The sequence below is a fragment of the Macadamia integrifolia genome, chromosome 13 (assembly GCF_013358625.1).
Source record: "Macadamia integrifolia cultivar HAES 741 chromosome 13, SCU_Mint_v3, whole genome shotgun sequence".
Classification (NCBI taxonomy): domain Eukaryota; kingdom Viridiplantae; phylum Streptophyta; class Magnoliopsida; order Proteales; family Proteaceae; genus Macadamia; species Macadamia integrifolia.
The window spans coordinates 1,683,326-1,705,690 of NC_056569.1; the positions used below are offsets into that span (position 1 = coordinate 1,683,326).

At 36.5% G+C, this 22,365-nt stretch overlaps 1 protein-coding gene across 20 annotated transcripts in view; it reads left to right on the top strand.

The window, feature by feature from the left end:
* LOC122059935 (G2/mitotic-specific cyclin S13-6-like) overlaps nt 1-6,809 on the top strand; it is a 10,290-nt gene extending 3,481 nt beyond the window's left edge. For 3 of the 20 annotated variants that reach the window (XR_006134160.1, XR_006134157.1, XM_042623014.1), the window contains one exon: nt 5,553-6,569. Coding sequence is in view for 6 of the 20 variants with exons in the window: in XM_042623014.1 (XP_042478948.1) it covers nt 5,553-5,627 (75 nt within the window). In the remaining 14 variants the exon portion in view is untranslated. The other 17 variants (XR_006134166.1, XR_006134167.1, XR_006134162.1 and 14 more) reach the window with 17 other exon arrangements.
* The last annotated feature ends 15,556 nt before the right edge of the window (nt 6,810-22,365 follow it).

The following is a 22,365-nucleotide window of genomic DNA, read 5'->3' on the forward strand; positions in this document are numbered from 1 at the left end:
TTTTTTTTTTTTTTTTTTTTTTTTTTTTTTTTTTTTTTTTTTTTTTTTTTTTTTTTTTTTTTTTTTTCGTCTTTTGATTTTTTCAAACAAGCTAGGAAACAAAGGTGGACGATCTTGTGAATTACTTCTAAAAATGGAAAAAGAAAAGAAAAAAATCATATGAAAGAACCATAGCATTTCGTGACTCATTGGTAAATCCATTGTGATTCTTAGTAAAAGGAAATGGTTTGTATCGGAGGGAGAGGGTACAGATATGTCAACCCACAACGAAGTGGCAAAGGCACGACGAGGGATAGGTTCCATCTATTTGGGCACCCAAAGGATAAAAGAAAAAAAAGCTATACATAGCCGCTTTTTTGAGCAACATAAATATCCATCACGTGTTAGTTCAGATGAGAGATGAGATAAATTTAATGAGTAGATAGATCCCAATGTCTCTTGCTTATATATCAAATTTCAATTAGATCGTATTTTATCAAACCATTCATCCTTTTTTTTTTTGTATAGAAGATGCTTACCAAAAAACGAAAAAAACCAATAAAGGTATCAATCATCTACTTTGCCCAAGGGGACTTTACTCACGCACATTAGAGGAGGAGTGTGAGAATGAACACATGTGACAAGAATCAATCCTTAAACTATCCACACTCCTGGTCCCTACTCTTCAAGTAGAAATTGCAACCAGTGCGCTATGCATTGGATTTACAAAAAACTTTTACCAAAAAAATAAAATATTGCAGCACTTATCTTCCCACTCTATACACACCAAGCTTATGCCAAAGTAGTGCTACATCAAGGAGATAATGCCACTTGGCAAAAGTAAGCAACTATGTAGGATTTTTTTTTTTTTCTCTTTTGTTAAAGCGACTATGTAGTTTTGGGGATAATGTTTTCTGGGCAAGCGGTGTAGGGAAGTGGACCAATGAGGGGTACGGACTACGGAATGGTTTTGTAAATTGGGGTCAAAGAGGTCATTTCATGTATGATAGAGTTTACCGTTGGAGATTATGAAAGTGGGCTTCGGATGGAAACCAGCGTAAGAATTTTGAAAAATGGATTCATCCAACGGCTGGGATTTTAACTCAAGAAGACCGTTGCTGGTCTGGGGATTGGGGAGACACCTTAAGCCCTTCTTAACAAGAGAGAGACAAATGAGACGGCGAACAGAGGAAGAAAGAAGGAGGAGACGGAAGAGGAGGGGGACAGAGAGAGAACGAAGAGGGGGAAGGAAGACTGCATAGTCTAAACGATCCAATCTTCGTGCGGGTAGCAAATTCGAAACCCACCATCGTCGTTCTTGGAACCGTCGATCGTGTACTGGCATTTTGCAGATAGATCATAAATGGCGTCAAAACCAGTTGTTACACAGCAAGCTAGAGGTATTATGGCACTGCATGTTAGGGTATTTCATGGGCAGTCTATTCAAGATTTTTCGAATTTCCTTGTTGCTTGAATTGAGATTCTGTTATATCTTTTGATTCGCGGGTTTCAGGATTTCCAGTTTCAAATGATGACCTGAAAATTTTCCTTTTGTTATCGGCTTGTATCTGATATATTTCTTGATTAATTCCGGTAGAAAAGATTCGTAGACGATAGGATCTGCAGATTTGGATTTTCTTTCATCAGATGATTTCACGTTTTATTGGGATTTTTTGAATTCCCTATGAATAATTGTATATGCTGGATCTCTTAGTTATACTATTTCATATTTCCTTGCTTAAATTGACATTATGTTACATCTCTTGATTCGCGGCTTTCAGGATTTCCCATTTCCAATGATGGCCCGAAAATTTTGCTTTCGTTATCGGCTTGTATCTGATGTATTTCTTGATTAATGCTTGAGGAAAAGATTCGTTGACGACAGGATCTGCAGATTTTGATTTTCTTTTGTCAATTGATTTCACGATTTTATTGGGGTTTTTTCAATTCCCTATGAATAATTGTATATGCTGGATCTCTTGGTTTTACTTTTGGGTTAGATCAAACTTTTTAGATACTATCTTCTGTAAACATTCTGTGGTTAATTTCTGTATCTTATTTTCCATAAACAGATTCTCTGTTTCTCTGATCTTAACGAGTTATGGATATATGCAGGTGCAGAAATTGCCGGTGGGAGGGCAATGGAAGATCCCTTTGGGCAATGGAAATAATCGGAAAGCACATGGAGATATTGGGAGTTTGGTTCCTGTTCAAGTCATCGATGGGAAGCCGAAGCAAGAGTTCTCCCATCCCCTGACGAGGTACCCATCTTTTCCACACCCCTCTTCTCTCTCTCTCTCTCTCTCTCTCTCTCTCTCTCTCTCTAGTTCTCTTCTACGAATAGTTTATTCGCTCTTTCTTTCCTTTTTAGGAGTTTTTGTGCACAATTATTTTCGAATGCACAAGCTGCTGCCTGCTGCAGCAGCAGAGAATATTAAGGGTAATCTCTAGAGCATTTAACTGTGAAATTTTCTAAATCTGATTTCAGGAAATAACACAAAAAATAAAAAATAAATAAAAAATCCTATATAATGAATCCTTTTTACCGTCAGAAACCAACTCCAAAAGTTGTTAATGGATCGGGGGAGAAGAAAGGAACTGTGCCAGCAAAACCAGCTCAGAAGAAGTTCAATGCAAAGCCAAAGACAGATATAACAAGGGAGGTAGGCCAGGAGCAGAAAGAAGATACAAGAAAGGAGAACAATGCAAGCGAGAAATCATCAAGGCGTAAGGCTTAGACCCTCACATCAGTCCTAACAGATTGAAGCAAGGTAGTAGTTTTTTATTTATTTTTTATTTAAGATATCTCATGCTTTACATTCCCATTTCCATAATCTATTTTTAGACATACCCTTTGAGTGATTTCTCTCTCTTTTTTTTCCTAGTCATATTTTTATTGGTTCCTCTTCAGGATGCTTGTGGTCTAATCAATAAATCAAGTGATCCCATTGTCAACATTGACACACAAGATGTAGACAATTATCTAGCCATGGGTGACTATGTGGAAGGCCTGTACAAGTTTTACAAGCTTGAGGAGGTACTTCTTCCTCTAATTTTCCCCCTATTAGCTGTTTATGACTTTGTGTATGTGATAATATGTAGAATTCAAGTATTGGATTGGATGATAGAAGTTCACTGCAAATTTGAACTTAAGCCTGAAACTCTTTGTCTCACTATCAATATAGTTGATAAATTTCTTTCCATGAAAGTAGTCCCAAGGGAGGGAACTGCAGCTAGTTAGAATAAGTGCGGCTCCAGCCTCATTGTTTATTTATGGGATTTAGTTTGTTGTTATGTTTTGATTTACATTGTTGCATAGTTCTTCTCTGATTGGAACTTGTGAAAATTATTTTCATTTCTAAACAACACTTTTGGGGGTTTCATAGGGAGCTGACTTTGTCTCCATTTCAGACATGGCATACACTGGAGAACAGATTTTAGCCATGGAGAAGGCAATCTTAGGAAAGCTTGAATCTTAACAGTGCCTTTCAATTACAAAGAATTTATTAATTATTTCCCCCTTTCTTCTTTTTCTATTTGGAGTCGGATGGAAAACTTGGCCTTCTTTATGGCAGAGATAGGTCTGATGAATTATGTGGCAATAATGTATTGTCCATCAATGCTTGCTGCTTCAGCAGTTTATGCAGCAAGATGCACCCTTAGCAAAAGCCCCTTTTGGAATGAAACTCTCAAGTTCCACACTGGAATACTCTAAAGCACAATTCTCTATCTCCTTAAAATCTTTGTTCAAAAAAATGTTTAAAAAATCATAGTCGACAATTCTATCTCCTTCAAAAAAATGTACAAGTCATAAAGAATTAGTTAGTTACTTTCTCATTCATTATTTGTAATAGGGATTGTGCTATATATCTAGGGTTCAATTCTATTCAGTGGCAGTAGAAAGCAAGTTGAAGGGAACTTACAAGAAATATACAGATCCTGAATAAGGTGATGTTGCTTTACCTCCTTGCAAATTATTTGGGGAGGAGGGAGGGGGGTTGGAGAGCTTTGAAATTCTTGCTTGTGTGTGTTTATGGTGAAGATGTTTCTTTATCCTGTAAGAACCGGATAGGATGTCCATAATACACCTATAGTGTTTATGTTAAAAACACGAATTTGATTTGCCTTGTGGTAGTGAACATGTTTCTTTATCCTGTAAGAACCGGATAGGATGTCCATAATACACCTATAGTGTTTATGTTAAAAACACGAATTTGATTTGCCTTGTGGTAGTGAACATGTTTCTTTATCCTGTAAGAACCGGATAGGATGTCCATAATACACCTATAGTGTTTATGCTAAAAACACAAATTTGATTTGCCACTTCTACAAAAACTCTCCCATAAACTAGATGCCCCTATATACACCATAGTGTTATGTTAAAAACACAAACTTGATTTGCCACTTTTACAAAAACTCTCCCACAAACTGGATGGCCCCAACTATAGTGTTATGCTAAAAACACAAACTTGTTTTGCCACTTCTAAACAAACTCTCCCACATAGTATACTAATTATGGAACTTGTTCAATCAAAATCTCCCTAAGTTTTGGCATTCTATACTATTATTTTTTTTTTCTTAGAGCAAACCCGCATGATTGTTTCTACAGCATCCAATTAGCATTGCTATTCATAACTTCCAACTGGAAACTCCACCTTCAAATGGCATACAAACCTCGAAAAAGAAAACAATCTCTGTTGCATGTATGCTCCTTGAGATGCACTTATGTTCTGTTGAATATTTATTTCAAAAAAAAAAAAGTTTACATCAAATAACAAAAAACAATTTACATCATATTTTAAAGGTAAAGAAGTTGTTTGGATAAAAAATTAGAAAACAAAATAAGAAAACCATTTATATATATGGTTCGGTTTTGGTTTCACCTACAAATTCTTGCACCGAATTGAATCGAACTGTACCGTTCACACCCTAGGAATGGAAGAAAAAAGAAACGAAAGTGGGACATTTTTGGTGGGAAAAAAAAATATGGTTGGGTATTTCTTTTTCGTCAGGCTATTGACATGGGCTTTATATTGACATGGGATCGGTTTTACTAAATGGTTCGGTTTTGGTTTCACCTACAAATTCTTGCACCGAATCGAATCGAACTGTACCGTTCACACCCTAGGAATGGAAGAAAAAAAAACGAAAGTGGGACATTTTTTGTGGGAAAAAAAATATGGTTGGGTATTTCTTTTTCGTCAGGCTATTGACATGGGCTTTATATAGGCCACAACCCAACAACCTTAGTCAATATTTTTTTAGTTAACCGATTTGAAATATAGAGTTATGGTATCGGCTGCCACATACTGTGGAATAATTAATAATTTCTTCTTCTGATGTATTTATTTTACCAACTCATTCTCCCATCAAAAAATAAAATAAAAAATATCACCATTTGGGCTCCTTCACGGCCACTCCATTAGCCTTTTTTTTTGTTTTTATCAGGTACATCTCATCATATTCAATCTTTTATCTTTAGTTGTCTCATTTCTCACATTCTTATTATGCAAATGTTATTAAGAGACACCTTAGACTTTATACCAAAACTAATAAAAAGCATTTTGTGGTAGGCCAAAGAAGTGCAGGTCCTACGGTCTAATGACACTTGGACCTTTCAACCAGTATCATTCGGTAAGTGTTCTTAATCAGTATCGTTTGGTATGTTGGGTCTTGCTCTGATACCACTTGTTGAATCTCGATATTCTTTGTTGGGAAAAATGATAACTCAGTTTTCCACTTGTGTACGTCACTAAAGGAAATTCGACTACACTATTCAACACTATTCATGTGAACAATACTTGTACGTGTCCCACTAACACTTGGACCTTCAATCAGTCGCTCCGTAAGGTGTTTTTGGCTGCAAAGATCTAAAAGGCATGTTTACCCATTAAGTGTCTTGCTCTGATACCGCTTATTGAGTCTCGATACTCCTTGTTGGAAAAAATGATGATACTCAATTTTCTCACCTTTATGTACGTCACCACTATTCACGTGAATAGTATATTCATGAATGTAACTGTGCATGTCTTACTACAATACAAAGTTACAAAAAACATACTAGCATTTTTAAGTGTTCTATTGACTGCAGGTATCTAAAAGGGCGTGTTTACTCACTAAGGGTTATATTTGGGTCTTGCTCTGATACCGCTTGTTGAGTCTCGAAACTCTTTGCTGGAAAAATGATGACTCAGTTTTCCACTTGTGTGTACGTCAATGAAGGAAATTCGACTACACTATTCAACACTATTCAACCTATGAATAATAATTGTGCATGTCCAACTACAGTACAAAGTTACAGAAAATACTTGTGACAAACAGTTATGGCCAATGAAATACAAGTCTTTGAGTCTAATAACAATTGGATCTTCAACTAGTATCGCTCAGTAAGGTGTTCTATTGGTTGCAGGTATCTAAAAGGCATGTTTACTTGCTAGGGTCTTGTCTGATACCCCTTGTTGAGTCTCGATACTCCTTGTTGGAAAAAATGATGAATCGATTTTCTCACCTGTATGTACGTCATCACTATTCACATGAATAGTAATTATGAATAGTACACCCATGAATGTAATTGTGCATATCCTAGTATAGTATGCTAGCATTTTTAACTTGTTATATTGGTTGCAGGTATTTAAAAAGCATGCTTACTCAACACTAAGGTAACTTAGGTCTTGCTCTGATATCGTTTGATGAGACTCGATACTCTTTGTTGGGAAAAATGATGACTCAATTTTTTCACTTATGTGTACGTCAGTAAAAGAAATTCGACTATACTATTCAACATTATTTATGTGAACAATAATTGTGAATAGTGCAGCTATGAACAGTAATTGTGCGTGTCTCATTATAATACAAAGTTATAGAAAATACTTGTAGCAGACAACTATGGCGAATGAATTGCAAGTCCTTGAGTTTAATAGCACTTAAACCTTCAACCAATATCGCTTGGTAAGGTGTTCTATTGGCTGCAAGTATCTAAAATGTGCATTTACTCACCAAGGGTCTTGCTCTGATATCATTTGTTGAGTCTCGGTACTCTTTGTTAGAAAAAACGATGACTCAGTTTTCTCACTTGTATGTACGTCACCACTATTCAAGTGAACAATAATTATGAATAGTACACTCGTGAATGTACTATCTATGTCCCACTACAGTATAAAGTTGTACACTAGCATTTTTAACATGGAAAACCCTTCTGCCACTAAAGAGAAAAAACACAGAACATTGTTTAGGTAAAACTTCCACTATCAAATAAATGGGATATTTAAGACCATCTCTCTATCAGGAGATCAAGGTTACATTTTTACAGTATTCCATGTAAACCTGAATAGATCAAGTTTAAGCTAAACAAGTTGTACTATCATTAGGGGATGTAGGTAGTAGCTCTTTAGGATTAACTTTTTTTTTTTTTTTTTTCCTTCTCTCTTGTAAGCTTTTTCAAACACTTGGAATATTACCTCCTATTAATTTTTTTTTTGTGTAACCGCTAACATTTGACTTCAGATGCATCTTTACTAGTCAAGGAAAAATATAAATAACAATAATATATTCAAAGTTCACTTTTACAATTACAACTACTTTTTTCTACTAAATATGACATAAAATTCAAAATGATTTGGCTCGACAATTATTTTTCACCTAAAAAGGAAATTGCAAATGAAACAAGACAATACAACTTAAAAAAAACACATTAGACAAAAGGGACCTAAAAACCTTCTCATTAGAAGTTCTATTTAATTATGATGTTTGAAGTTTTTCTAGAACATAACTTTTTTTTTATTGAATTTTTAGAACGTAACACATCAATAAAAAAAATTGATGTTCTGAAGTTCTATTTAATTATGATTTCTTTTAGAACCTGAGCGATACATTTTTGAGGTCTAACTAACCTCCCATGTGGTTGGATCTTAGAACCATTTAAATTTCCACTTTAGGAACCATTTTTTAAACTTTTGAATCAGAACGCACGACCATTGAAGGAAAACTTTGAGAGGATGGGAAACTTGACGTATAATCATAGCAAATAAAGGTAAGAAAAAATGGGCATAGAAAAGATAGCAAAAGTGTTATTCAAATAAAATTTGGCCATAGATATACTAAGATATCTCTAATGTAGCAGCATGAAAAAAAAAAAAATTTTTGTTTTTCTTTTTGGTTGGTATGCTCTAGAAGGTATCAGTAGATCGCCAAGTTTTATCATGTGGAAATTTGATGTGACAATTATGACTAAAAAGATACCTTACATGGTCTAGCTAGAGTTGGCCAATTGTCAAATTTTAGTCCCAAATTAAAGTATATACCATGTATTGGCCTAATTACTGTACTCATATTTTTTCCTTTAATTCATTTTTCATTGATTTTCAAAGATTTAGTTTTCCCCTTAACCAAACTCCATTTTGACTAAAATTTAAACGTGAGCAAGCAACCTTCGGTTCTATGTGTCCACAAAATTTTAACTCTACCCAGTGTGTCATGTGGTAAATTGTGGTGTTATAAACATGTTATTAGACAACTAAAACTTTCCAAAACGTTTATAAACATACATGAAGAAAACATTTTCCAACATCCCATCTTCTTTTCTGTCCCCAATACGTCAATGAATGCCAATGCAAACTCATAAGTACAAGCAACCCCAATATCTACTACAATATAATTATGTTCACCATTGGAAATCTGAGGTCCAAGAAATTATTCTATTATTTCAGAATAAGCCTGCATCATTTTCTTTCTTTCTACTCCATATCAACCTAAACTAGGGTGAACAACTGCCTAGTAAATTTGGTAGCATATGGTGCTTGGAAGCCCATTGCCTCTGGGATGTCATTGGGTTCAAGCCTAGCCTCTTGGTTCACATCTCCCCTTCCCCATGAAATAGGATAGAGTAGATCAGAAAAAAAAAAAAAAATAGTCATCAGAATGCAAATGCCACAATCTCGTTATCTTTTACTCATAAGCTTAGTAGAAGGGATGCAATTGACCACTATCTTTTCCTCTTCTACTTCTACCAATGGAAGGCATTGTACCATGATTGCATTTCAATGAAGGAAACATATTGATAATACACTCATTTATGTTTTTGGTCTCGAAGGTGAGTGTCGCTCGATCAGGTTCACATACAGTCCGATCCACACAAATAGAATCCACCATTGGGGCTTTCCTTGGGTGGATTCTGACTATGCGGATCAAACCTATACAAGAACTGTTCTCGTACGAGAGCCTGATCTGCTCTCCTCGAGGTAGGAAATTTGGGGAAAAGTTGCGTCTGACATCAATGGAGCCTATGTCCCCAAAAGATCTCATTTTTGGTGACGGAAAATCGTTGCTAAAAATACATATTAGATATTCGATATATTTTAATTGCTAAAATTACATATTAAGCATGAAACTTATTGATAATACACTCATTTATGTTTCTGGGTCTCGATGGTGAGTGTGGATCAATCAGGTTCTCATACAGTTCGATCCACACAAATGGAATCCACCACTGGGGTTTTCCTTGGGTGGATTCTAACTATGCGGATCAAACCTGTACAAGAACGGTTATCGTACGAGAGCCTGATCTGCTCTCCTCGAGGGCTAGAAATTTGGAGAAAAGTTGCATCTAACATCAATGGAGCCTATGTCACCAAAAAATCTCATTTTTGGTGATGGAAAATTGTTGCTAAAAATACATATTACATATTCGATATATTTTTCATTGCTAAAATTACATATTAAGCATCAATATATTTTTCGTCAATAAAAAAAAACATAATAGGATCATAATTTTTTTTCTAGCAACAAATTTTCACATCATCATAAATGAGTATGAGAAGAAAATATTTGAAAAAAGTAAAAGATTATCAAAAATATTTGCTTTAATATGGACTTTTCTTGATGGACTAAGACACACTTCTACCAAAAAGAGTGAAGGACATACATATATTTTTTTTCAAGTTGTTATTTATGACGTTGGAAAATTTAAGAACAAAATTTATAGGGGAAGTATTTTCTGTGGGGGAGTGTGGTTCCTACGCGCGTGTGTGTGTGTGTGTGTGTGTGTGAGAGAGAGAGAGAGAGAGAGAGAGAGAGCCAAGTGGGGCATGAAAAAGCATCCACAAAAACATCATTTTTCCTTTCATGGGGATGCTGGTCATTCTCCCCTCCCTGAGTGTCTTGGCATATGGGCCACACTCCCCCACAAAGAACATTTTCTCAAATTTATCTATTTAAACCTAAAAGAAATAATAAGCATGCCAAATCAGATCATTATTTATCCTTCAAATAGCATAAAGCGTAATACATAACACAGACAAGAGTACTAGAAGATGATCAAATCTTCAAATGGTGCTCAACCTAGAGTCTTTGTCCAAACCACTCCATTCTCGTTATCCAATGACAGACTTGAATAAAGCCTGTGTCAAAACCCAATAGTTTAAAAGCAAGATGATTTGGATTCCAAGTTGAATCTTAAGAGTTGAATCTCCAATGCTCAACAGAACAGAAGGAACATATGAATCTTACATAGATTCTCAGGAGAGAGAGAGAGAGAGAGAGAGAGAGAGAGAGAGAGGCCCTTCAAATCATTGTGTGTTTCTTGATGGCGAACGTTTTACTTCTTCAATAAACCAAAAATTTCCCCTGCACCTCTCAAATTATGAAGTTGGACCGTAGCCTTTGCCGGTTGAGTAATTCAACATGGCGGGAAGAGCCTAGATGTCGGAGAGCAGAGGGAGCATATGACTCCTCACTTCCTGAAAAGAAGGAAACTGATAGGTCGTCCGTATCCTAGTGTTTGATCTCAGGTAACTGATTTGGTGACTATTTTTTGGCCACTTAAGTCTCCAGCCACTTATCCTGCCAGCCTAACCCACTTGATATCCAGCTTATTCCAGCCCTATCTACAAGCCTATGATTTCTTGACACAAGTGGGAAATGGGTTTTAATCGGTACTCATCCATGGAGATCACATGGAGAAAGAAACACCCACGAATCTACGGTTATTATTTTTCCTCTACTTATTTGTTGGATGACTGAAATTCCATTCGCGATTCTGTTGTAATTCAACTGTATCAGCCAAAAAAGTGATTTTGAATTTACGCCTGAGACCAGACTGTGACAGTCCGATCTGTATCGCATCAGTATCAATATTGGCGAAAACTGATACAGACACCGATATAGATATTGATACCTATAAATATAACTTCTGTAGTCACATTGTTATGTCCCAAAGAAGTTACATTGATTATGATATTATGAGGTCTGTTAAAATAATTTTCAATTTCTTTATAATTACTTTTTAATTTATTCAAACACAATGAGGACAAAGCAACTCTTGGTTTGCTTGTATGTTCATAGGTGTTAGATTCAATTAGATTGCTTACCCACTCATCTGATCTCCATCAAGAAGTTTCATTAGATGCAGAGGTGATAAGCCTATTCAGGTTGGGCCCAAATGGAATCTAAATTTAAACTGGATCTCGAACTGAACAAAAGCAAAAAATATTAGGGACCCTTTCTCTTTGCTGGATTTGTGTTGGTGGCTGATTTCTGGTTGTATATATACCACATTAATAGGGGTATAACCAGGCCAGGATGGCCAGTCTTTGAAGGCCAAGGCCCATCCCAGTGTACCTTATCCTTACGCAGGTCTAGGACAGCCCCACTTTGTGTTAGGACTTGTGGCCCAATCCTGGTCCATGGTAAAAAATCAGCCCAAGCCCATAAAATTTTGGCCGGCCTATTTTTCAGGCCCAAGGTTCACCCCTAACCAGAACAGAGGCCCTCCAAGTGGTGGATGATAGGTGGATTTGACTTAGGTTCCGTTTGTTTTGGCGTGAAATTTTACTTTAAAAAAAGTCAGGTAGACGAACTCTGTTATGGGCTTGGAAAATTTGTCAATATGTAAAACATTTTATGGGCTTGGATTTGACCTACCTCAACCTTAAAGGCTGTTCATGTAAGAGCAAGGGAAATTCTTACATGAGTTTGTAAGTGTTCTGTAAACATTTTCGAGTGTTGTGCTATCTACAATTGTTCGTGTTCAAGTCTGTAATTTAAAGCTTTCATGTAAGTTTATCATCTTTACTTTTGATTTTGTGCATTATGTTTGCTATTAAAAAATTAAAAGAAGAGCTTGTTTAATTAGATAATTTGATTACTATTTCTTTTGATTATATAGATTTTTATCTTTATCTTGTCACCATATATCCTAGCAACTATGCTAAAGAACTTCATAAACAAGAAATCACTGAGTTGGCTAATTTGCAATCTAAGAAAAGACAGCTCCTTAACTTGATAGCTTCCCTTGTAGCCTAGATCCAAGATTGTTTTGACCTCCTTCTGATCCTGGTTGTAAATGGTATCAGAGCCAAGTTAGAACAAGTTCCAAAGTCGTAAGGACCATTAAGTTGGTAGTATTTCACCCTTTGTCGTATAGACCTATACCCAAGTCATGTCGACCTACACCCAAGTCGTACTCAGCCGTGTGTCGTAGATAGGCGTTTGAAGGCAAAAAGGTATTGACAGTAGGCGGGACTAACAGTAGGATATATTGACCAAAAACCCCTTATTGACTCGAACTTCTATAGCATGGCTTCATACCTTCGCTCCAGTTCAAGGAGATCCTCATCTTCTGAGGCTAGCACATCCGAAAGGACTCAAGACTCAGTCCATAATTCCGAAGAAGTGGTTTTTCGTAATATTGAAATGGCTATAAATAATTATATCATTCCCAAAATACCTGAATCCGAGGTATAACATAAAGACACTTTCGCATTTCATAGTGACTATGTTATTAAGACATGCGAAAGCACTCATACTCTTGCTTCTGATCAAGAGCATATTCAACTTTTGACCAGCTCCCAGATTCAGAGGCATAGAGAGCGTGGATTTAAGTTCATCCACATCGGCCTTGTTCAGGTCGCCTTGAAACCCTTAACTCTTCCAGGGTTGAATAGTGCAATTTTTTCTGCCATTAGAGATGCGAGAATGAATAATTTTAATGAATCTCTAATGGGTCTTGTTGAGACCAGCCTCTGTGAAGGACTCGTCTATTTTCAAAGTAAACCAAATTTATCCATGTCCTTCACAGATCCAAATATATTAAATAGTGCTGTTATTACCTTAAGGACTTTTGGATATGATATTCTCCCAGGAACTCAGAATATTGCAGTAATTTATCGTATCTATTACAAGGCAATGACCACCTGTGCACCAAATGCTAAGGTTATAGATCCAAAGGGTCAAACCGTCTGTTTTCAGGCCAATTCTAAAAGATCTCAAGTTTTTGTGCCCCGATGTATCAGATGGTCAGAAGTTAATCTTCCTGACTCTTGGACCTTAACCTCTGTGGCTCAACCTCAGCCACCCATGAGAACCTCTCCATCATGCATCACTCAGCTTTCTTCTGGTGATGTTGAAATTACTTTCGATCGTAGATTTACTTCTAGAAGATCTACCTCTTCTGTAATTTCTTCATTTTTTGAATATCCTTTATTTCAAGCACCTTCTCGTGCTTCTACCTCTAGAGTTCAGAATGAGAATTATTATGGAATCATAAATCTTTAGGGTACTAATCGTACATCTTTTCAGGTTAATCAACCTGTTTTTGGTCCTCTGCAAAGAGAACAATCTCAGGCTCAATTCCAGCCTCCTCTTGCTCCAATTAATAGGGAAATTGGGTCTTCTTCTCCAACACCTTCGGATATGCAAGCTCCTTCAAGAATCATGATGCTTCGTATCACTGAAGAACCCAAATTCCAAATTAATAAGAAATTTCTAATTCAGGAATACAAATCCATTAAGAACGAAGGAAAAAAGAAAACTTTTTGAAGAACATAATCCTTTTGATTTTGAGCGGTAGGAGCTTCATAAAAAATAGGTTTCTCATATGGAAACTCATCAAATAAATCTCCCATTTTTTTCAGTGGTTAAAAATTTATCTTCTTAATAAATCCTCTAGCCCTCATCAGGTTAGTGAGATTAAGAAGGTGATAACCACTTATGTTTCTAAAGATGGAATAGAACTTGAATCTGTTCACCCTCCTTTTCAAGCCTTAAAATTAGGCAATAATAAGATGGCTGCTCCTCTTAAAACTTCTAGCCATACCTCTTCTCCTTTGACTGAATTTCATCTTAATCAAGTTGTTGAACAAAATAACTTTACTAACCTATGTTTTCAGTCTATTGGAAACCAAACTGATCGTATTGAGATGATAGTAGACTCATTGAAAGTCTTTACTCCGTCTACTTCTCATGCTAAAATTAAGCATATTTGGCCAATTTTTGCTTCTCAACCTAGGAGCAAGCCAAAAGAATCTGCTTCTCAACCAAGAAGCAACCAGTCTGTCTTATTTAAACCTCCTCCAACCTTGGATATTTCAAAGAAGAAAATTGAGAAAACTGAGTCTAACATTCTTGATGAGATTGTTACCCAACTCTAAAAGATCCAGGTATCTAAAAGAAAATTAGAAGACAGTTAGGTCCTAACTCTTTCTTTTGTGGAACCTTCTGATTCTAAAATAGAACAAGTAGAGACAGAATTCCAGTCTATACTACCTCAACAGGCATCAATTCTTGAGTCTCTTCCTCAACTTAACCAAGTTATGAGGAAAGCTCGAAAAGTTATGCCTACCACTCCAACAAACTATTATTACCCTCGATCTTCTCCTGTCGACCTTCAATTTGAAGTAGAAGGAGAACCTGACAATTTTTCCATCGATGCTAATACTATTTTTGAGTGGAATATGGATGATTTATCGGAATACCAAATCATTAATCTTTTGAAAAAAATGCTTTTGTATGCTACAACAGTAAAATTAAATCATTCATCTGATTCTGAAGTTGTTAAAATGATAGCAACAGAATTTTCTGGCCAGTTTCATGGTTGGTCGGATTTCTATTTGTCTGAAGAAGTTAGACAACAAATTATAAATGTTGTGACTCGTATTCCGCAACAACTTACTGAACAATTAACTGATGGTAATTTTGCCCAGCGAACTATTTATGTTGACCAAGAAGATGCGGTTAATACTTTGGTCTACACTATAACTCTTCATTTTGTTGGACCAGCTGAAATTCTAGTTGATCGAACAAGAGAACAACTTATGAATCTTCGTTGTCCTACACTATCTCATTATAGATGGTATAGAGACATCTTTTTTGCTAAAGTCTTTTCTAGAGAGGACTGTAACAATTCCATATGGAAAGAAAAGTTCATCTATGGACTACCTCCTTTATTTGCTTAAAAGGTAAGGTATAGACTTAAGGCAAAGCATAATGCACTATTCCCTTCGAGCAATATACTTACAGGGAATTAGATGTTGAAATATGCAATGAAGATCTTCAACTCTGCGCAGACCTAAAACTTAAAAAACAACTGTCTAAAGAGAGACAAGCTAGATTTTAAGAACTTGGAGATTTCTGTGAACAATTTGGGTTTGAAAAGGTTCATCTTCCAGGCTCCAAGAAAACCCATAGAAAACTCTCTAAGTTTTCCAAGCTTAAATACTAGGAAAAACACTATAAAGCTAAACCTAAATGCTTCTTCAAGAAACGCTTTTCAAAATCTCGTCCTCAAAACACTTTTCCTACTAAACCACCTGTTTGTTATAAATGTGGAAAAGTAGGACATTATAAGAATAACTGTCGAACTAAAGCTAGAATCAATGCTTTAGAAGTTGATGATTCTCATAAACAAAATCTAGAAAAGGTCTTGCTATACAGCTCCTCTGACCCTGAGCCAGACTCCGAGTTTAACTTAGATCAAGAAATTGCTCAACTTGAGTTCGATAGTTATTCTTCTGAGTCTAAATCTCAGACTCCCCATTGTAGTTGTGATCCTTATCAGGCTATGCTAAAAGAAAATGGTTTGATGGTTCTCTCATCTGAAGAATCATTTCTCAAAAAAACCATTGACTAAGTCACTGATCCTACAACTAAGACTCAACTCTTACATGAGTACATCACCTTAGTTAAGGATAATACTAGGCCTAGCCTAGTTCCTCAAAAGCCTGCGGTTCAAGATTACAGCTTTAAAACTATAATCAATCTGGTTAAAACCACATCTCTTACCCGAGAACCTACTATTCAGGAACTTCATAAGGACCTCAATGAAGTTAAAACTTAAGTTCGAGACCTTAAACAAATAATTCAAATTCTTGAACTTTATAATGCACAACAGGTTATTGAGTAAGATTCTGACGAAGAAGCTTCCTTCAAGGATCTACTAGCAACTCAAAATATAGTAACTAGTACCTCTGCAACTCTTGCTGTAGTTTCTTCTGATGACGCTCAAATTTTAACTATCCAATAGGTTCAAACTCCTCGATGGCATGTGATGATTGACATCATTGTTAATCATGGGTTTAGCCTAAAACTATCGCCTTAATTGATTCAGGCATAGATATCAATTGTATTAATGAAGGACTTGTACCTTCTAAATACTTTGAGAAGACCGCTCAAAAATTGGTTATTGCTGATGGATATAGAATGCAGGTCGAATATAAACTCCCCTATGCTTCTATCTGTACTAATGGACACTGCCTGAAGACTCCTTTTATAATGGTAAAAGGACTCTCTCAATTTGTACTTCTTGGTACTCCATTTTTATCTCAGTTGTATCCATTACAAATTGACACAGTCGGTCTTCACTCAGTGATTCAAAATCACCCTATCACCTTTCATTTCATCGAACCTCCCAAGGTTCATACGGTGAATGAAATTCAGGCTCAAGTTCAGTCCAAAGAAAAGTTTGTATGCTCTTTATCATCTGAAATCCAACCAAAAAGCATACAACAAAAAATTGATGACCCTAATTTTCAAGTTAGAGTTAAAAGCTTTTAAGCTTAACTTGAAAAGGAAGTCTATTCAGACATTCCCATGGCATTCTGGTCTAGGAAAACTCATATTGTTACCCTTCCATATGAAGACACCTTTCTCGAAAACCAGATTCCTACAAAAGCTCGGGTAGCCCAAATGCCTGATCATTTAAGGGAAACTTGTCAGAAGGAAATTTTTGAACTTCTTGCTAAAGGTCTTATTAGACCAAGTAAGTCTCCTTGGAGTTGCACTGCATTTTATGTCAATAATAATACTGAAATTCAAAGAGGTGCACCCAGACTTGTTATCAACTACAAACCTTTAAATAAGATTCTTAAATGGATTCGGTATCCTATCCCTAATAAAAGGGATCTTTTCAATCGATTATACACCTCCAGCATATTTTCTAAGTTTGATATGAAGTCAGGATACTGGCAAATTCAGGTAGCAAAGAACGATAGGTATAAGGCAGTTTTCGTTATCCCATTCGACCAATACGAATGGAATGTTATGCCTTTTGGACTTAAAAATGCTCCATATGAATTTCAAAACATTATAAATCAAATTTTTAATCAATATTCGTAATTTATAATTATGTATATTGATGATGCCCTTATATTTTCTCAGAACATTTCTCAACATTGGAAACACTTAAATCTTTTCTTTTCTGTTATTCGTCAAGCAGGACTTGTTGTTTCTGCCAAGAAAATAAGTTTATTTCAAACTAAAGTTTGGTTCTTGGGACATTACATCTCTTTTGGATCAATCATTCTCATAGAACGAGCTATTCAATTTGTAGATAAATTTTCTATTGAGATAATAGACAAGACTCAACTCCAAAGATTTCTTGGTAGCCTAAATTACATTGCTGAGTTTTATAAAGACTTAGCAAAGGACGCCAAACCTTTGTTTAATAGGCTTAAATAGCCGCCTAAACCATAGACAACTGTACATACTAATTCTGTCTGTAAAATCAAGCTTAAAGCTAAAACACTTCTGTGCTTAAGCTTAGCACGACCAGATTGTTTCAAAATTGTTGAGACCGATGCATCCGAATTTGGATATGGTAGTATCTTGAAGCAAAGGTATCCTAATCTTCCAAATGAAGTATTAGTACGCTTTACTTCTGGTACTTGGAATCCCACTCAACAAAAATATTCAACAATAAAAAAGAAGATTATTTCACTTGTTTTGTGTATAACTAAATTTGAAAGTGATCTTCTTAATCAATATTTTTTAGTTCGTGTCGACTGTAAAGTGGCTAAAGACGTCCTTGAGAAAGATGTTAAGAACCTCGCTTCAAAACAAATCTTTGCTTGATGGCAGTCGCTGCTCTCTATTTTTGATTTTAGTATTGAATTCATTAAAGGTAATACTAACAATCTACCTGACTTTTTAACTCGAGAATTTTTGCAGGGCTCCTAAGCAAAAGACTATTGTCCCTGTCTCCTCTAGGAAACTTCAAGGCCATCCTTTTCCTGTATCACCCCAGTCTTCATCACCTGCCTCAACCTTAAAGCTGTTAATAACTCTCCATTCATAGCGATAAACTTTATCCCAGTCATTCCCATCGAATCCATCCATCCTCGCTACACTCCATCCGAAATTGCCACTTTTTACCTTCGTGATCACCTTCATCCATCCACTGACGATAAAACTAGTTTTTTTCTATGAAAGAATCCTTGAAGAAACTCAAAAGTGCTCAAATTCAGCACAATTATAGATCTGCACATGTTCGGGCTTATTTCAAGCTCATTATATCAAACATCATTCGTGATCGTGAATGGGGATCTTCACCCTCATTCAAATGCAAATTTCATGATGTCACCAACCTTAAACTTAGGTCTTATGATTATGCCAATTATATTAAAGCTTGGGACATGATCTTCTTATGTCAGAACGATCATGAGACCCATTCCTGGTTCGTGAAGTTTTGACTTCAACATACCTTATTAGGCGTGTCGAACTGGTTTCTTCAATGGTTCTTCACTTGGGGACCACCTTCACTTGAGTTCCTTCCTACAACTCTTCAGTAGTCTATTACCAAGTTTAAAGACTTCAATCAACCTCTGGATTCTCGGGCTCTCTTCGTTCAATTTTTCATTTTATATAAAGTACCTTGGATCCTTCAATGGAAGTATCAGATGACTACTGACAAGTTTGAAGAATGAAATTATGTTCCTCATTTGGAGCGACATTTATTTGTTAAATGGTGGGATAAATTCGACATTTCACCATTAACTGGTTCCCGTTTTATGCCTAAAAAAGGCATTGGTGCCGATCTTCCCCTTGCACCTTCTTCTTTAATAGTAGTCCAGATGCCGTTTTATAACATGTTTCAAGCTGCTCGGCGTCGTCTTCCGTATTTATTTGATAAGCAGATCTAGAAACGCATCCTCACAGCTATCGGGTTTAATCTTCAATCCGACAACCCTGCACCTTCCTCATCCTCATCCTCCACTCTTCCTCCTTCGGATGATGGAAGTCAATGCGCTCAAAAGCCTGAATATTGAGGCCCCTTGTGTAAATAAAAAAAAAAAACCCTGGGAGGGTTCAAGAGGTCTTATTGCACCATGACCCAGTGTCGTGGTAATCAGACATGCTATTTTGATTCTTACCAGGTGTCAAGCATCCACACCGAGTGCCACTCTAGTCAGACTGACTTCTTGGCATGCATCACGCAACACTATAAGCGTATTATAGTGAATGTCACGGGTGGACACTTTAATAATTCACCTCACTAAGACTCTTCTGAAAAACAGTGGGTTCACGTGGAATGTCAGAGAATCTTTTCGTGGCTTAATATTAGTCACACACCTGAACTACGGACAACATAACTTTCGACCGAAGCTTATCAGCTTCTGACACAAACCCCACACCTTATTAGGTGCACATTCTTTCAGACAAGAACACCTTATCTTGAGGCCGTTTAGCTGTCATGATCGGTTGGTTGGATGCCTATTCGACGCCATATCTATCAAGGCCCATCAATATCCTTCGACTACAATTTGTTGCAATTTGGTGTCCGCCATCTTTAAAAAGAGATCTCTTCATTCTATGAGGACACCACGAAATATACAAAGAAATAGAGATATAGATAAGTGTTAAGAGTATTTTGTGAGTTTGTAAGTGTTCTGTAAACATTTTATGGGCTTAGTTTTTAGCATTAAAGGCCGTTTTATTTTACATATTGACAAATTTTCCAATGTTTGTTTCAAGGAGGTAAAATATGTAATAAAATGTTACTGTAAAATTTTCCAATGTTTGTTTGAAAAGTATTTTTCATAGGAAAATCATTAAATAATTACCAAGATGCCATTACGTAAATGCCTTTACACTCACCCTTAACCCAAAACCTGTACCTCATCAATTATATGCCAGTTGAGGCATTAAATGCCTAGAAAATGGAATGAAACGATGGGTCGCGGTGTTTCTATGTGGCGTCTGTAGACCAATATTAACTCAGTCACTGGAGTCTTCTTAACTGAGGTACGGCCAATTTTTAAGATTTAAATAAAAAAATCCTAGACATTTAATGGTTACTAAGAACATTCATTTCTTGGCAATTGAATGGAAGTGCTTCTTCACCCAAAAAAGAATAAAAAAAAAAAAGAATGGAAGAGCCTCTTTGAAACCATCTATCGAACAAGTGATTATCATTCAACGCCTTAGTCAAAATTAGACATTTATCTCAGAATATAACCAACAACCCCTTCACCGTGCACCAGCCCCCTGAGCTGCACACACCCTTGCCCGAGACCCTTGCTACACCAAGCCATGGTTGTGCCATGCCCATATGTCTTTGCTTGAAGCTGCTATGTAGCCATGACCTTTACCTTGTGCTTAAGATGTGCCTTGCATCATTACTGGCTGAGGCCTCATGGTCATGTGCAGATCTTCTTTTGGTCCTACTCCTTGTGTTGCTTCTTGTGGCTACAGGCTCTTCTCTTTCCCATCTGTGATTAAATGTAGATTAAGTATGTTGTTGATACTTTGATGTATAAAATTACAGCTATCAGAGGCAATAAAACCAAAGCCAAAGCCAAAGCCGAAGCCGAAGCCGAAGCAGAAGCCGAAGCCAGCCCCTGCACCATCGCCACCAAAAATGACCTACAAATCTTTGAGCACCAAATTCCAGGGCATATGCATAATGGACAGTAATTGTGCAAATGTTGGCCAAACAGAGGGAATTGCCAGGATATTATTCCACAAAATTTGTAAATCTGAATACAAATCAAACAGACCATCCTAATCAACAAAAAGATCTCAAAATCATTTAAATAGTAGGAAAGAAAATCAGTCATTTGCAGCCTAAAATATGTTGCTGTTGGAATCATTTTTCAAGCGGATAAAAACAGAGCAGAGCAAAGCAAGTCCAGCAATAAGCTCTTAGAGAGATTAATGAGAACACCTTCCATGCATAGTTCTCACTCACCCAATTGAAGTTCTACAGGGTTACGGGACCCATACCAGGATTTGACAACGATGACTCACTCACCTGCATTTTCATCTTGTACGCCGGCCATGGCTGCCGAGGCATTCGAGAATTTCTCTCTCTCCCAAAAATCGTATTCATTGATACTTTTCTCCTGGAGATCATGAGGTGAGACATCAGAAAGGTCAAAATTCCTGAAATGGATAGAAAAGAAATGCTAGAAGGACAGCCATGACTTGTGCTTCCCTGTTGTAATGGAGAAGGGAAAATTAAAATTGGATTTAGGAACCCAAGAAGATTAGAAGAGCATAATGTTAGGACTCTTATGTGGGCTTAACTGATATTGATTGACCCATTGGGCCCAAGAGAATAAGGACCACTCTAATTAGGAAACTTCTAGCCCTATTCTATTGTGGGAATGGATTAGGGTTTAGGAATTCTATTATATATAGAATACTGACGGTCCCTGCAGCTATTACTTTCATAATAATATTTTGGGAGCACTGCTTTCTCACAAAGCTAGTGTAGAGACAAAGAGAAGATCCCATAGTAAGAGACTGTAGAAGATCTCAGCAGAAGGACCCATATTGCGTGGTTCTTCATCATAATTCGTGGTACAAGCGTCAACCTTGATTTAGGAACTTTATTCACCCTCAACGGGTATGTGATTGATTTCTTTCCATTATTCATTCTTGTATTCTATACACTATAGGTAATTCAAATGATTCTAGGATTTAGAATCACTAACAATTGATATCAGAGCCTACACTATGGTGTTAGAATCAAGAAATTATGTAAGAAAAAAAAAAAAAAAAAAAAGATTTTGGTTTCTATTTATGAAAATCATTATTTTAATCTTACTTAAAGATCCCTTATGGGAAAACTTTCTTCACGGAAATTGTAGAGCACGAGAAGACGGTCGTGGCGGTATACTACACGTCACCGAAAACCTCCGGACGCACCGGCACGCGCCGCCAGAAATTGGCTACCGGAGGAGAGAGAAAAATAAAAAATTTTCAAAAAAAAAAAAAAACTGCGGCGAGTCATCGCCGGGTCAACTCGGAAACCCTACCTAGTTGACCCGGGATGCAGTGGGTCAACTCATGACCCACTTGGTCAAAGGTTGACCGGGTCGTTGACCCGAACTTTGA